This window comes from Talpa occidentalis, unplaced genomic scaffold (genome assembly GCF_014898055.3).
Source record: "Talpa occidentalis isolate TD23 unplaced genomic scaffold, MPIMG_talOcc4v2.1 talOcc4.16, whole genome shotgun sequence".
Lineage (NCBI taxonomy): Eukaryota > Metazoa > Chordata > Mammalia > Eulipotyphla > Talpidae > Talpa > Talpa occidentalis.
The window spans coordinates 69,812,893-69,824,887 of record NW_023601653.1 but is presented as its reverse complement, the minus strand read 5'-3'; the positions used below and the strand labels follow the sequence as shown (position 1 = coordinate 69,824,887).

Genomic DNA, 11,995 nt, shown 5'->3' with positions numbered 1-11,995 from the left:
CCCCCCCAGCCCGTGCACCTAGTTCTGACTCCCCAGGGGCCCTAAGAGGCCACCGGCTCCCGGGAACCTTAAACCGAGATGATTCTCAGCAGTTCCGAACACCGCCTCTGCCAGGATCCTGCGCTCCGCCCCGCCCCTACCTTTAACGAGCAAAACCAGTACACAGTCCCCTCAAAAGACACACAGCAGCCAGAGGTTGTAAAAATGTATATTAAATGTCATGTTTACGCAGCGAGGAGGGCGTCCTCATAGAGGTTAAGAGTTCTAACCAGGGACGGGGCGACGAGGGACTCCAGTCTATCACCAACCATCCCTCAGGACAGCAGTGGCTGGCCATTGCCTCTGGACTGAGATTTTCTCCTCTTTGCCGGTGGGGGTCGGTTGGAACTGTTGGGGGACATGGTGGGAGTCTTAGGTCCCTTGGGGGTGCCATTCTGTTTCTGGAAGGCAGCCTGCTTGAAAGGCTGCTCTGGCAACTGCTGCTTTATCTTCTGAGACCCTTGGGTCCTGCCAAGGGGCAGAGCACGGTGCTCAGGTTTCGGAGTGACCTGGGTCTTGGAGCGGGATGGCCCAGCAGGTGCTTTGGCGTCTATGCCCGTGGAAGGAGCGGTCTGTCTCAACGAGGCCACTGTCTGGGAGGCCTGCAGTTTAGATGGCTGCTGCTTTCGCTTCCCAGTCACCTTTGGTTGGCCGGTCACTTTAGCTTTCTTAGCTGGCCGAGGGCTATCCTGGAGCTTAGATGACGTTTGGGCCTTTGTGACGGAAGGCGCAGAGGACAGTTCAGAGTCTGTCCCTGTGGAGATGCCATTCTGCTTCTGGAAGGACGCCTTCTTGGGATGCGACTGTTTCTTCAACTGCTGCTTTGTCTTCACAGCTACCCTGGCCTTCTTGGCAGGCTGGCCACTGCTCTCAGGCTTAGAGGTTGCCTGACCTTTCATGTCAGACAAGCCTAGGTTGGAAGGGGTGGATGCTGTAGAATCTCCTGTGGTTAAAATTAAACAGAGTTTGAAAAAAATGGGCCTCATCACTGGGTCCTGACCTTAGTGGAGAAGTAAATAGAGGTATTAAACACAGAAGCTGCTTAGAAACTGTCCTGTGACCAAATGTTCCATACAGTAAGGACAGCACCTAAGAAGCGATTACCTAGGTTCTTATTACTTAGTATCACCTGGCCTTTACTCAACTTGTGTTTGAGCCTTCTGTTACAGAGACGGTATCTCCACCCATCCTTGGGCCAAAAGGTTTTCAGAGGAAGCTGCGCCCTCTTGAGGACACCAAGGTAACACACACCTAGGAGGAGGTGATTGCTACAGAAACCTGAAGCATCAGGCTTTTTTTTTTTTTTTTTAAATCAGAGCATTTTTGTAAATATGGATTTTGGTGAAATGCAGACATAGAAAGCACAAACAACAATGAGGAACAAGCCTCTAAGATATAATGACATTACTTTCAAAGTTAAGGCAATTTTTGCTCTTTTTCAAGGTTTTCAGTAATAGCCAAATGTGACTTTTTAAAGGGCATTGAAAAGAAAAACAAATCAACTGGGTAAGTCACACAGCTGTATTCAGAGAAGCCTGCCTCTCCTCTCCCAACTATCCCAGCATGAAGAGCTATTTCAGATACCCTATTTCAGATACCCCACCCCTTCCCCTGAAGAACAGGCCAGATTCCTCAAGATGGCAGAGAAGACGGCCTGCATTAGTGGGCTGGGCTCAGAAAACTGCTGAGAGTTCTCAGTTGTCTTGTGCCAAGGCAGTGTTGAGAACACTGGCCCAGCAGAAGGCTATCAGCAGGAAGGCAATCCTGGGCCAAGAAGGAAAAGAACCACAACCCACATTGGAGCGGCACTCAGTGCCGAATGACTGCAGTGGCTTGGCAGAATTAAGGAAAAGACCCCATCTTGAACCCTCTAGCATCCTCAAAAGGGATCCAGGCCGAGGAAGGATTTCAAGTTGGGATGAAAGGGTGTCTTCGCGCAGGAGTACAAAGACTGCAGTGAGGGAGGCAAAAGCCCTTCCTTTCCCTGAAGTCACGCTGGGAAGCCTCTTGGAAGGCAGAGCAAAGATAATGCTGAGGATAGAAAGAGCAGGTTACCGACCTGTTTGGGACTGGGGGATAGAATTGGAGAATTTCTTGAACTTGGCAATGAAGAAACCGTCCATGTTGTGGGTGTGAGGGTAGAAGCGGCGGGTGGATCGCAGTGTGGGATGGAAGCGTCTCTCTCGAAAGCGGGTAAAGCCCTCCTGGCCAAAGTCTAGCCCTGTGGACACCAGCCGCACATTCCTCTTTTTCAGGGCGTAGTCTACCACCCACTCATTCTCTTCCACCTGGACACAGGGGGGGACAACGACAGAGGAAAAGCACAGGTGGAGATTAGGGGGCTCTGGGGGGCAGCCTCCCAGCCATGCCCACCCTGCCCCGCCACCCAGAGGCCTCACCATGATGGAGCAGGTGCAGTAGACGAGGTAGCCACCCGTCTTGGAGGCGGCATTGACAGAGTCAATAGCGCTCAGGAGCAACTCCTTCTGAAGGTGGGCACAGCGCAGGATGTCCTTCTCATCCTGTCCCAAGGAGAGACCCAAGGGTTGGGATTTCAAAGACTGGCCTGAGGAGGAAAGGTGAGCTACTGACTGCTCAGTGCTCTCCACCTCCCCTCCTGACTTGGCCAGCCCCCCACGGGCTCCTCACCTTGTTGGTCTTCACAGCTGGGTCCTTGGAGATGACCCCAGTGCCACTGCAGGGCGCATCCAGCAGGACTCGGTCAAATCCCCCCACCACCTGGGAGAAGGAGTAGGGCAACCAGATGAACCACCCAGACATGCCATTTATTTCCTAGGAGGTCCGTACACTCCATTCTGATGTCAGGAAGGGGAACGGTGAGCTGGGAGGTGCCTCAGGGAAGCTGCAGCAGGGGGACCCACCTTGGGGAACTGACGCCCATCATAGTGGCTGATGATGGTGTTGGTGACGCCCAAACGGTGCAGGTTGCCCACAACGCTCTTGAGGCGCTCAGCATTGGCATCGTTGGCAAGGATCACACCCGTGTTCTTCATCAGCTGGGCTGGGGGAGGGCACAGCGCTCACCAGGCAGCTCCTCCGCCTCCACACCAGCCAGCCCCCTACAGCCCAAGGTCCCCAAGTGAAGTCTCATCACTTCATGGCAAACTTCACTCCCAGGACGCCTGCACCCCATGGCCTACGGAACAGTTTGTCCTGTCTACGTTGGCCCCTGGTGATGAGAAAGGCTCCCGATGTGGCTTTCCAGTCTCCCTGGACATCTTTCTGACCCTGTTGTTACTTCTTTTACATGATAGTTTAGGAAAACAGTTAGGACAACTTAGCACGTGCCTTCAAGAGCACCGTCTTACCTCAAGCCCAAGTCCAGTGTAATGGCCAACCCAGTGCAATTACAAGCCTGTATCACACATGACAAAAGCAGAGCAGGGCTGTCCAAGGCCGTATTAGTAAGGGGCACCCATGGGGCCAGAACCCGGGCCGACTCCAGAGCCTGCTCCTCTCCTCTCAGTTCTGCTAGCTGCCTGAGCACGAGTCTCCAATCCCATCTACCTTCAAAAGCAGAGCACCAGCTGAGGCTGGGCCCGCTGCCCTCCTCATACCTATGTAGCTGGTCTTTCCTCCAGGGGCACAGCACATGTCCAGGATCCGCTCATGTTCCTGGGGCGCCAAGGCCATGACAGGAAGCATGCTGGAGGCGCCCTGCAGCATGTAGTGTCCGGCCAGGTACTCGGGAGTAGCTCCTGTGGAGAAGGACCTGCCTGTCACATGCTGGGACAAGGGCAGGGGCAGAAGGGCGAGTGGACAGGAAACACTCACCAATGGGCACTGAAGAATCATACACCACCAGTCCGGTCTTTGACCACTTGCCCAAGGGATCCAGGTTAACCCCACGATTGATCAGCGCCTGAAGATAAGGAGGATCAAGACTTTAGAACCGTATAGGTCACAAGACCCAGAAGACAGAGGGAAGAGACAAAAATCTGGTGCCATCAGGAGGCTGCACACCCAACTATTCGAGCTCTTCTAAAAGGAGTGTCGCGGACTTGCTGGACAGTCGCCTCCCAGCCCGCGCCCCCCTATGGGATCCCATCCTTCACCTCACACTCCAACTCCACGCCGATGAAACAGACTGCCAGCTCCCTTTCTTTTACTTCCTAGAAGTAGACTGATTTTCCAAGAGATTCAGTCCCCTTACCGCTCTGAAATTTAATGTTACTGCCTATAGCTCTTTTTTTTTTTTTTTTAAAGATTTTTTTTTTTAACAGAGGCATGTTTTTCTTTATTTATTTGTTTGCTTGTTTGTTTGTTTTGTTTATACATGCACTGGGTACAGTCAGAAGCGCGGGAGGGCGAGAGAATTCACCAGAGCCAGAGCGGGGAGCAGAGCAGGCAGAAGGACCGAAGTACACTGCTGAGGGGAGCAGCGGGCGGCAGGAGAGGTCTGCGCACCATGTGGGACCCTCCTCCGGTGGCCGGGGAGCAGCCGGAGATTGAACCGGCACCGCAGAGGCCGCGGGCAGCTTCGCAACCCAGCGCTCCACCGCTGCGCCACCGGGGAGGCCCAAGCTCTTAATAGATAATCATCAGCTTATCTCCCCACCAGGAGGCTGGTCACAGACCCAGCATGCCACCAGGTCTGTCTAGGCTTGCTTCCTGGGGTAATGCCTATACATAACACTTGCAAGACCACCCACTGACTTTGAACAGGGGTCTTACACCCACATTCCCCAAACAGTTCAAAATCATGAGCTTGAGGGGGGCCTCCCTGGTAGTACAAGGGTTAAATCTTAGCACCATCAAGCCACTGTGGCCTGAGCTCGAGCCCAGGCTAGGGAGCTACACACATTGCGCAGCAGACCTCTGCTGTCTCGCCTGCTGCTCCCCTCAGCAGTGTATTTCAGTACATCTCTCTGTTCTGCTCCCCTCTCTGTCTCTGGTGAATCCTCTCACTCCCCACACCTCTGGCCTAGACCCCAGCTTTTATATGCATAAATAAAATAAAAATAAGTTTTTAAAACAAAAATCTTGGGCCTCTCTGGTGGCGCAAGGGATTAAGCACCACACTATAAAGCAATCCGCAGCCTCTGTAGCACAAGTTCAATCCCCGGCCAGCCAGGGAGAAACCCACATGGCGAAGCAGACCTCTCCTGTCTTGCCCGCTGCTCCCCTCAGCAGTGTATTTCAGTCTGCCTGTTCTGTTCCCCACTCTGTCTCTGGTGAATCCTCTCACCACCACCTCCCCACCCCCCCCCCATCTCTGGCCTATACCCCAGCTCTTGTATGCATAAATAAATCAATCTTTGAAAAAAAATCTTGAGCGCGAGAGAGCGTGTGTGCATATCTTCTTCTGGGAGTGGGAATCAGTTCCCCTGGATTGATTGATTGATTGATTGATTGATTCATTCATTCATTCATTCATTCATTCATTCATTCATTTATTTATTTATGCAAGCACTGGGTACAGTCAGAAGCGCGGGAGGGTGAGAGAATTCACCAGAGCCAGAGGGGGGAGCAGAGCAGGCAGAAGAACCGAAGCACACTGCTGAGGGGAGCAGCGGGCGGCAGGAGAGGTCTGCGCACCATGTGGGACCCTCCTCCGGTGGCCGGGGAGCAGCTGGGATCGAACCAGCGCTGCAGAGGCTGCGGGCAGCTTCGCAACCCAGCGCTCAACCACAGCGCCACCAGGGAGGCCCTCCCCTGGATTCTTAAGGATCTAAAAAGCAGACAACCACTCTCATTTCTGCCTGAGGAAGCAACTTTATCCCAAAGCACATGTCTTAAGCCTGTCACAGGAGCAGAGGCTGGTCACAGACCCAGCATGCCACCAGGTCAGTCTAGGTTTGCTTCCTGGGGTAATGCCTGTACCAAGAAATGCTTGGGTGCTAAGACCCCACTCAGAAGAATCAAAAGGTCAGCAGAAGTCCACACTTTCTTGACATAAGCCAACCTTAAAGCCCACCCCATCACCTGAGCAAGGTCTCGACGCCGGGTCTTCAAGGTATTGGTCCTGAGGGTGATGGGTCGAGGCACCTCATTAGCTTCTAGGAACTCCACCAGCTGGGAAAACAAGATGCCAGGGAACAAGTCAGGTTGGCCAAGGAGCCCAGCCAGAAAAGAAGGGAGTAGGGGGCTGACTACTTTCTTACACGGGGTGAAAAAAGACAGGATTAAAGAAAAGCAAGAGTGTCAGACTGGTAATTTTACCTCAGACAGAGGGAAGAGGTCCATGAGCTTGCCAAGCAGGAAATCTCCATAGGAATAATAAGTGGCCAGATCCTTCTGAAGTCGGTTCAGATATTCAGCACGAGACCGACCTTCCTCACGCTGAGTCCCAAAATCACGCAGCACTCCCACTATGTCCTGGATGCGCTTGTGAACTCGTTGCAAGTCTGGAATCTGGGTATGTGGGTCTATTAAGGAACTGTTTCGGGATGTCTCAGGTCCTGGAAGTCCCCTCCTCCCCACAGCACCTTGCCTTTATCCCCTCACTCTGCACTGGAAGGATATCATGCTCCACCTCCCCATCAGGGGGCAGCACAAAAGACTCCTCCTCCAGATTGATCTGTAGACCCCCATCAACCTCCTCATCCTTTTGGGTGCCTGATTTGGGGGATTCATCCTCCTCATCAGTCTCCTCCTCACTCCATTGGACCCTAGAAGCAGATCCAGAAAGAGAATGATTCACAGGTCAAAACAGATACCTCTGCCTTCCTCACAGCTTCCTCCTAATTCTCCATCCTAAAGAGTTTCCAAAACTCACCCAGCAGCAGCTTCCTGGGCCTTCTGCTTCCGAGCAGCCTTTTCAATTGGCAGCAACTGAAAGAGACAGACTAGGAATACAAGCCTGCCCTTCCACCATCCCACCTAGTACTTTCTATTCCTGCATTTTCTCCCTGAATTAAAACCTAACACTTGCTCTCAGAAGGAAATACAGGCCCTAGAGAAGCAAGTAAGATTGGCACAATGCTGATCATTGTTGAAACAGAGTGGTAGATTGAAAGGGTTCACTTTGCTATTCTTCCTTTAAAGTGCATTTCTCGGGCTTCCCCGGTGGCGCAGCGGTTGAGCGCTGGGTTGCGAAGCTGCCCGCAGCCTCTGCGGTGCTGGTTCGATCCCCAGCTGCTCCCCGGCCACTGGAGGAGGGTCCCACATGGCGCGCAGACCTCTCCTGCCGCCCGCTGCTCCCCTCAGCAGTGCACTTCGGTCCTTCTGCCTGCTCTGCTCCCCGCTCTGGCTCTGGTGAATTCTCTCACCCTCCCGCGCTTCTGACTGTACCCAGTGCATGTATAAACAAACAAACAAACAAATAAATAAATAAAATAAAAAACATGGCTCTATAAAAAAAAAAAATAAAATAAAGTGCATTTCTCTTTTTCACTGGAAACATTACAACGTTAATACACATACACAAAACGTTAATACACATAAACAAAAAAATGTCCTTGGGGGCCTCCCTGGTAGCCTATGGGTTAAGTCTCAGCACTATCACCAGCATGGCCTGAGTTCGATTCCTGGCCAAGGAGCTAACCCACATGGCACAGCAGACCTCTCCTGTCTCACCCACTGCTCCCCTCAGCAGTGTATTTCAGTAACTCTTCCTGTTCTGTTCCCGCTCTGTCTCTGGTCAAGCCTCTCCACCCCATACCTCTGGCCAACACCTCAGTTCTTCTATGCAAATAAATCTTAAAATATATGTCTTTGGGCATCCATTTTGTCAACATTAAATCTACTCTATCATTTTTAGTTAAAATGATGATGCATTTTCAAGCCTGTTTCCTACCCTTTTACATTCAGTTAGATCACACACATTTTCAAATATAATAGCCAAATATTAATTTATTATATGAATGACCCATAATTTACTTAAACATATTTGGTATTTTGGAAGTTTCCAGAGTTTGGGCAGCACAGTTCATGATATACTTGGAAATCTCATTCGTAACTGTAGAGAAAAGGGGGGGTTGTACGTGAGGAGTGCAAATGTGAACTTTTTTTATACTATACCGTTCCACAGTGGTTGAGTCTTTCTACTAACATACTCATATACTAGTTGTATTAATACATACACAATGTATTACACCTCATTAAATCAATCTTCATCCACATTCTGGGTTATCTTCCTAAATGGAATTACCAGATCAAAAGAAAGACACAAGAAGCACCAGCAGCATGGTGGGCAATGTTTGGAAGCCAGTGGTTCCAGAGACCCCAGAGGTCCTGGGGTGGCACCAGAGCAGAGGGCTCCCCTACTAGGTTAGCTCCCCAAGTCCAGGAGGCAGCATTTTCCCCAAAGTAGGGTACAGAGGCCTCAGTCTTAGCAAGTGCTGGATCTTGCCCTCAGCATGCCTCCTGTCCTACATGGAGACTGAGGTGGTCAGCAGAAACCTGAACTCCTTGCTCAAACAACTTTCCAGAGTAGTACAGGCCATGCAGCACTTTGCACCCCCAGTTTTTGTTAAGCACTGTCCAGGAAAAGGGCGTTAAGCTGCAAGAATGTCCCATCCTAGACAGTGCATCCTTCCCTAGGACCTTCTGTTTTGAGAAGCTGCCATTTTATAAGTGGTGGGGGTGAGAGGCTAAAGGGCCTGGGAGGCTGACTGTCTACCTATACTGGTCTTCGGGCACACTGCCCACTTGTTTTGACTTGTGCTTAAATGTTGGTTATTGTACACAATAAAACTGAACTAACACTATACTTTAAAAAAATAAAATCAAGAAGCTTTCTAAGGTTCTCAGTTACCAAATGCTCATCTGCGAGGCATGTAAGTGCCTACTTTACCACACCCTCACCAGCACAGAGCATTTGCCTATCTTAAAATCTGTACCCTACAGCTCTATTGCACTTGAATGTGAGCTGAGAGTCCACAGCAAGAAATTGTCAGCAAATTGATGATGGACGGTCTTCCTGGTAGCACAGGGGTTAAAGATAGCCTATCAAGCTATCACCATCCGCTGCAGCAGGAGTTCAATCCCCAGCAGGCCAGGGAGCAACCCACATGGCGAAGCAGACCTCCCCTGTCTCACCCACTGCTCAGCAATGTATTTCAGTGAATCTGCCTGATTGTTCCCCACTCTCTCTGCTGAATCCTCTCACCCCCCTGCATCTATGGCTTACACCCCAGTTCTTGTATGCATAAATAAATATTAAAAAAAAAAGAAAGAAATTGACGATGGAACACCAAAATTCAATTTCTCCACTCAGGTGTATCTTTATCACAGAGGGATCTGCTGAGGAAACTGGAAAGAGTCAGAAAGGCAAGGATCCCTCCCTGAACACTGAAGAAAGACAAATCTCACCTCTTCCCCTTCATCTTCATCTTGATCTTCTGTGTTGGAATCAGCTCCATAATCATCTATCATATCAGCATCACTGCCCTCAGAGTCCCAGAGATCTCCCTGGTTCACCAGACCATCCTCTTCAGAGTCCTCTTCCTCCTCCTCACTGCTATGGGCTGGGGCTGGGCGCTTCTTGCCTCGAGCAGTGCTTAGCAAGGCTGGGGAAGCCTTCTTACCAGGTGTCTGAACAGCCCCTGCAGATTCACAAGAGATTGATGGATGTCGACCACACCCTGACACCTGTACTTCCCATCACTAACCAAGAGTTCTTTGGCTGTTCCTTTCATTCCAGAAAAGCTCAGCAAGACCTTCCCTATCTGGGATACAGAGGACTCCTCATGCAGCACCCAGCTCCTATTTTCACTGACCTTTTGGTAGCTTTCCAGGCAATGGTTTGGCCCCAGAAGACTTATTCATCTTAGGGGTTTCAGCAGAAACCAACCTCCTCTTGGCTGCCCTGAAAAAGTATCAGGAGTGGAGAAATGGAACACAGCTCTAGGTTCTGCCACTCCCCATCATAGCTCTAAGATGTGCAAATTCCCACACAGCCCCTTCCATCAACAAGACCACACGTGGCTAAAGGTGACCAGTACCAATTTAATCTAGGAGAAGTCTGGACATCTACACTCACCTCTTTCGAGCACGACTGGACAGTCTCTTGGAACTTTCATCACCAGCTGTAAAAATAGGAAAAAGGAAGGAGGTGAGGGAAACACAGGAGGTTATAGGGGGAAATGAAAAGGAGAGAAAATAAAAGCAAGAAGACTTAGCACACTAATTAAAGGGAATAGGTGATAATACTACTGTGCTTTACTAGGAGCGAGATAAGAGTGATATAGATGATCTTAATTTGGCTGTTGATCAACAAAATCCAAACTGGCCCTCTTCCAAACTTTTTTTTTTTTTTTTTTAAAGATCCATCCATTTATGCATACAAGAGCTGGGGCACAGGCCAGAGATGTGGTGGGGAGAGGGGGCGCGCACAAAAGGATCCACCAGAGACAGAGCGCGGAGCAGAACAGGCAGGCTGACTGAAATACACTGCTGAGGGGAGCAGCAGGTGAGACAGGAGAGGTCCACCTCGCCATGTGGGTTTCTCCCTGGCCGGCCAGGGATTGAACCCGTGCTGCACAGGCTGCGGATCGCCTCATAGTGTGGCGCTCAATCCCCTGTGCCACCAGGGAGGCCCTCTTCCAAACTTCCGATTTCAATACATAGTATCATCACCATTCTGATAACAGATTCAAAGCTTACCTTTTTTTCTGCCCTTTCCTTTACTCTCAATCAGTTCCCAACTGCATAAAGGGTTCAAATCCCTGTAATAACTGTGCAGCTATTTAAAAGTGTGGCCATCACAGGGCCCTTAGAGGATAGTGGTAAAACATGCCCAAAAAGTTAGGCAGAGTCCCTAACCCCGGCTAATATCCCAAACTGCATCTTCTAACCACTGCCCAACACAAACTACCTGTCCATAATCCTCTCCCCCCCAGCTGTCCATGCAGTAACTACTCACCCCGTGGGAACTAGACCTGTGCTTTCCTGCACGATGCCGTTCACAGTGATTGGTCTACCCCATTCCCAATTTCCACTTGCTAGGTATTACCCATTTTCCGCCTCTTAAAGTACTCTTACACTCTCTAACTTGGTTAGATCCCCCTTCCCTGAGCGCCCTCGATGTTAAACTACAGCTCTCCTTGCATGGGTCCCTGCGCAACTTCCACAAGTTCTGAACACTGCTGACAGCATTTCATTCACACTTATTCCCTAAGTAACTTCATGCAAAGAAAACTCAACAGAAAACCAACGCAGAAAGTGAAGAACGTTGTGGCTTACGATACAGAAGAAAGAATGTGACCAAACTGGAGGGGGACGGGGCGGGGCACTGCCCCTTACCTGCAGGCAAGAATCTGGCGAGCTCGGTCTCAGCACCCTTCTGTTTGCGGGCCTTGCGGCCAGGCCCGCGCTTCTCCTTCTTGGTGGGGTCCAACTTGCGCCCCATGGCACTGGGGAAAAGAAGAATGGGAGAAGGTAGAGTCGCGCGTGCTGGAAAGGGCAAGGCAGAACGCAGGCTCACTGTAAGCGCGGGAGAGGGCATCGCCCAGGCCAGACCCTCACCTCGGCATCCCAACAGCCCCCCGAGGCGCGGCCCAACCCCCAGGCCGCGCTGTGCCCCGAGCGACTCACACGCCGTTTCCACAGCGTCCCCCTGCCCTCCGCCCAGTGCAGGTGCGTGCACGCACCCTGCTTCCCCGACTTCCGCCAGGCCCACCCGACGGCTCGGCTCACCTAAAGGCGGGTGCGGGCCCGAGACGCCCCCGGGCAGCCGGCTCCGCGCTCCACGTGCACTCCCGGGGACAGGTCCAGCGTCACACGCCACCGGAACGCCTCGCGCAAGCGCAGAGCGCGCTCGTCGCGAGGCCCCGCCCCTTCCGGTGGCGCTCAGTCGGCGGCTGGACCCGGAACGCGCGCTCGCCGGGGGAACGCGCGCGCGGCTGGCGGCGGCGCGCCGGGGCTAGTTCGGGGGCGGACCCCTGCAGTCACACGCGCCGAAGGCGGAGTCGGGGTGGGCGGTGCCGTCCTCGGCCTCGCCGCCCTTCCCGGAAGGCGTTGCCTCGCTCGCGGCTTTGGGTGGGACAAACTA

General features: G+C 51.8%; 1 protein-coding gene across 1 annotated transcript; it reads right to left on the bottom strand.

Moving 5' to 3' along the window:
- Positions 1–172: 172 nt before the first annotated feature.
- Positions 173–11,723, bottom strand: NOP2 (NOP2 nucleolar protein). The gene is made up of 16 exons (XM_037514483.2): positions 11,641–11,723; positions 11,248–11,357; positions 9,986–10,031; positions 9,723–9,811; positions 9,316–9,548; positions 6,779–6,834; positions 6,526–6,671; positions 6,223–6,422; positions 5,986–6,075; positions 3,835–3,922; positions 3,618–3,758; positions 2,922–3,061; positions 2,689–2,778; positions 2,439–2,561; positions 2,099–2,327; positions 173–982 (listed from the first exon to the last, which is right to left on the bottom strand). The coding sequence occupies exons 2-16, from the start codon at positions 11,351–11,353 to the stop codon at positions 315–317; spliced, it is 2,445 nt and encodes an 814-aa protein (XP_037370380.1). The 5' UTR covers positions 11,354–11,357; positions 11,641–11,723; the 3' UTR covers positions 173–314.
- Positions 11,724–11,995: the final 272 nt, after the last annotated feature.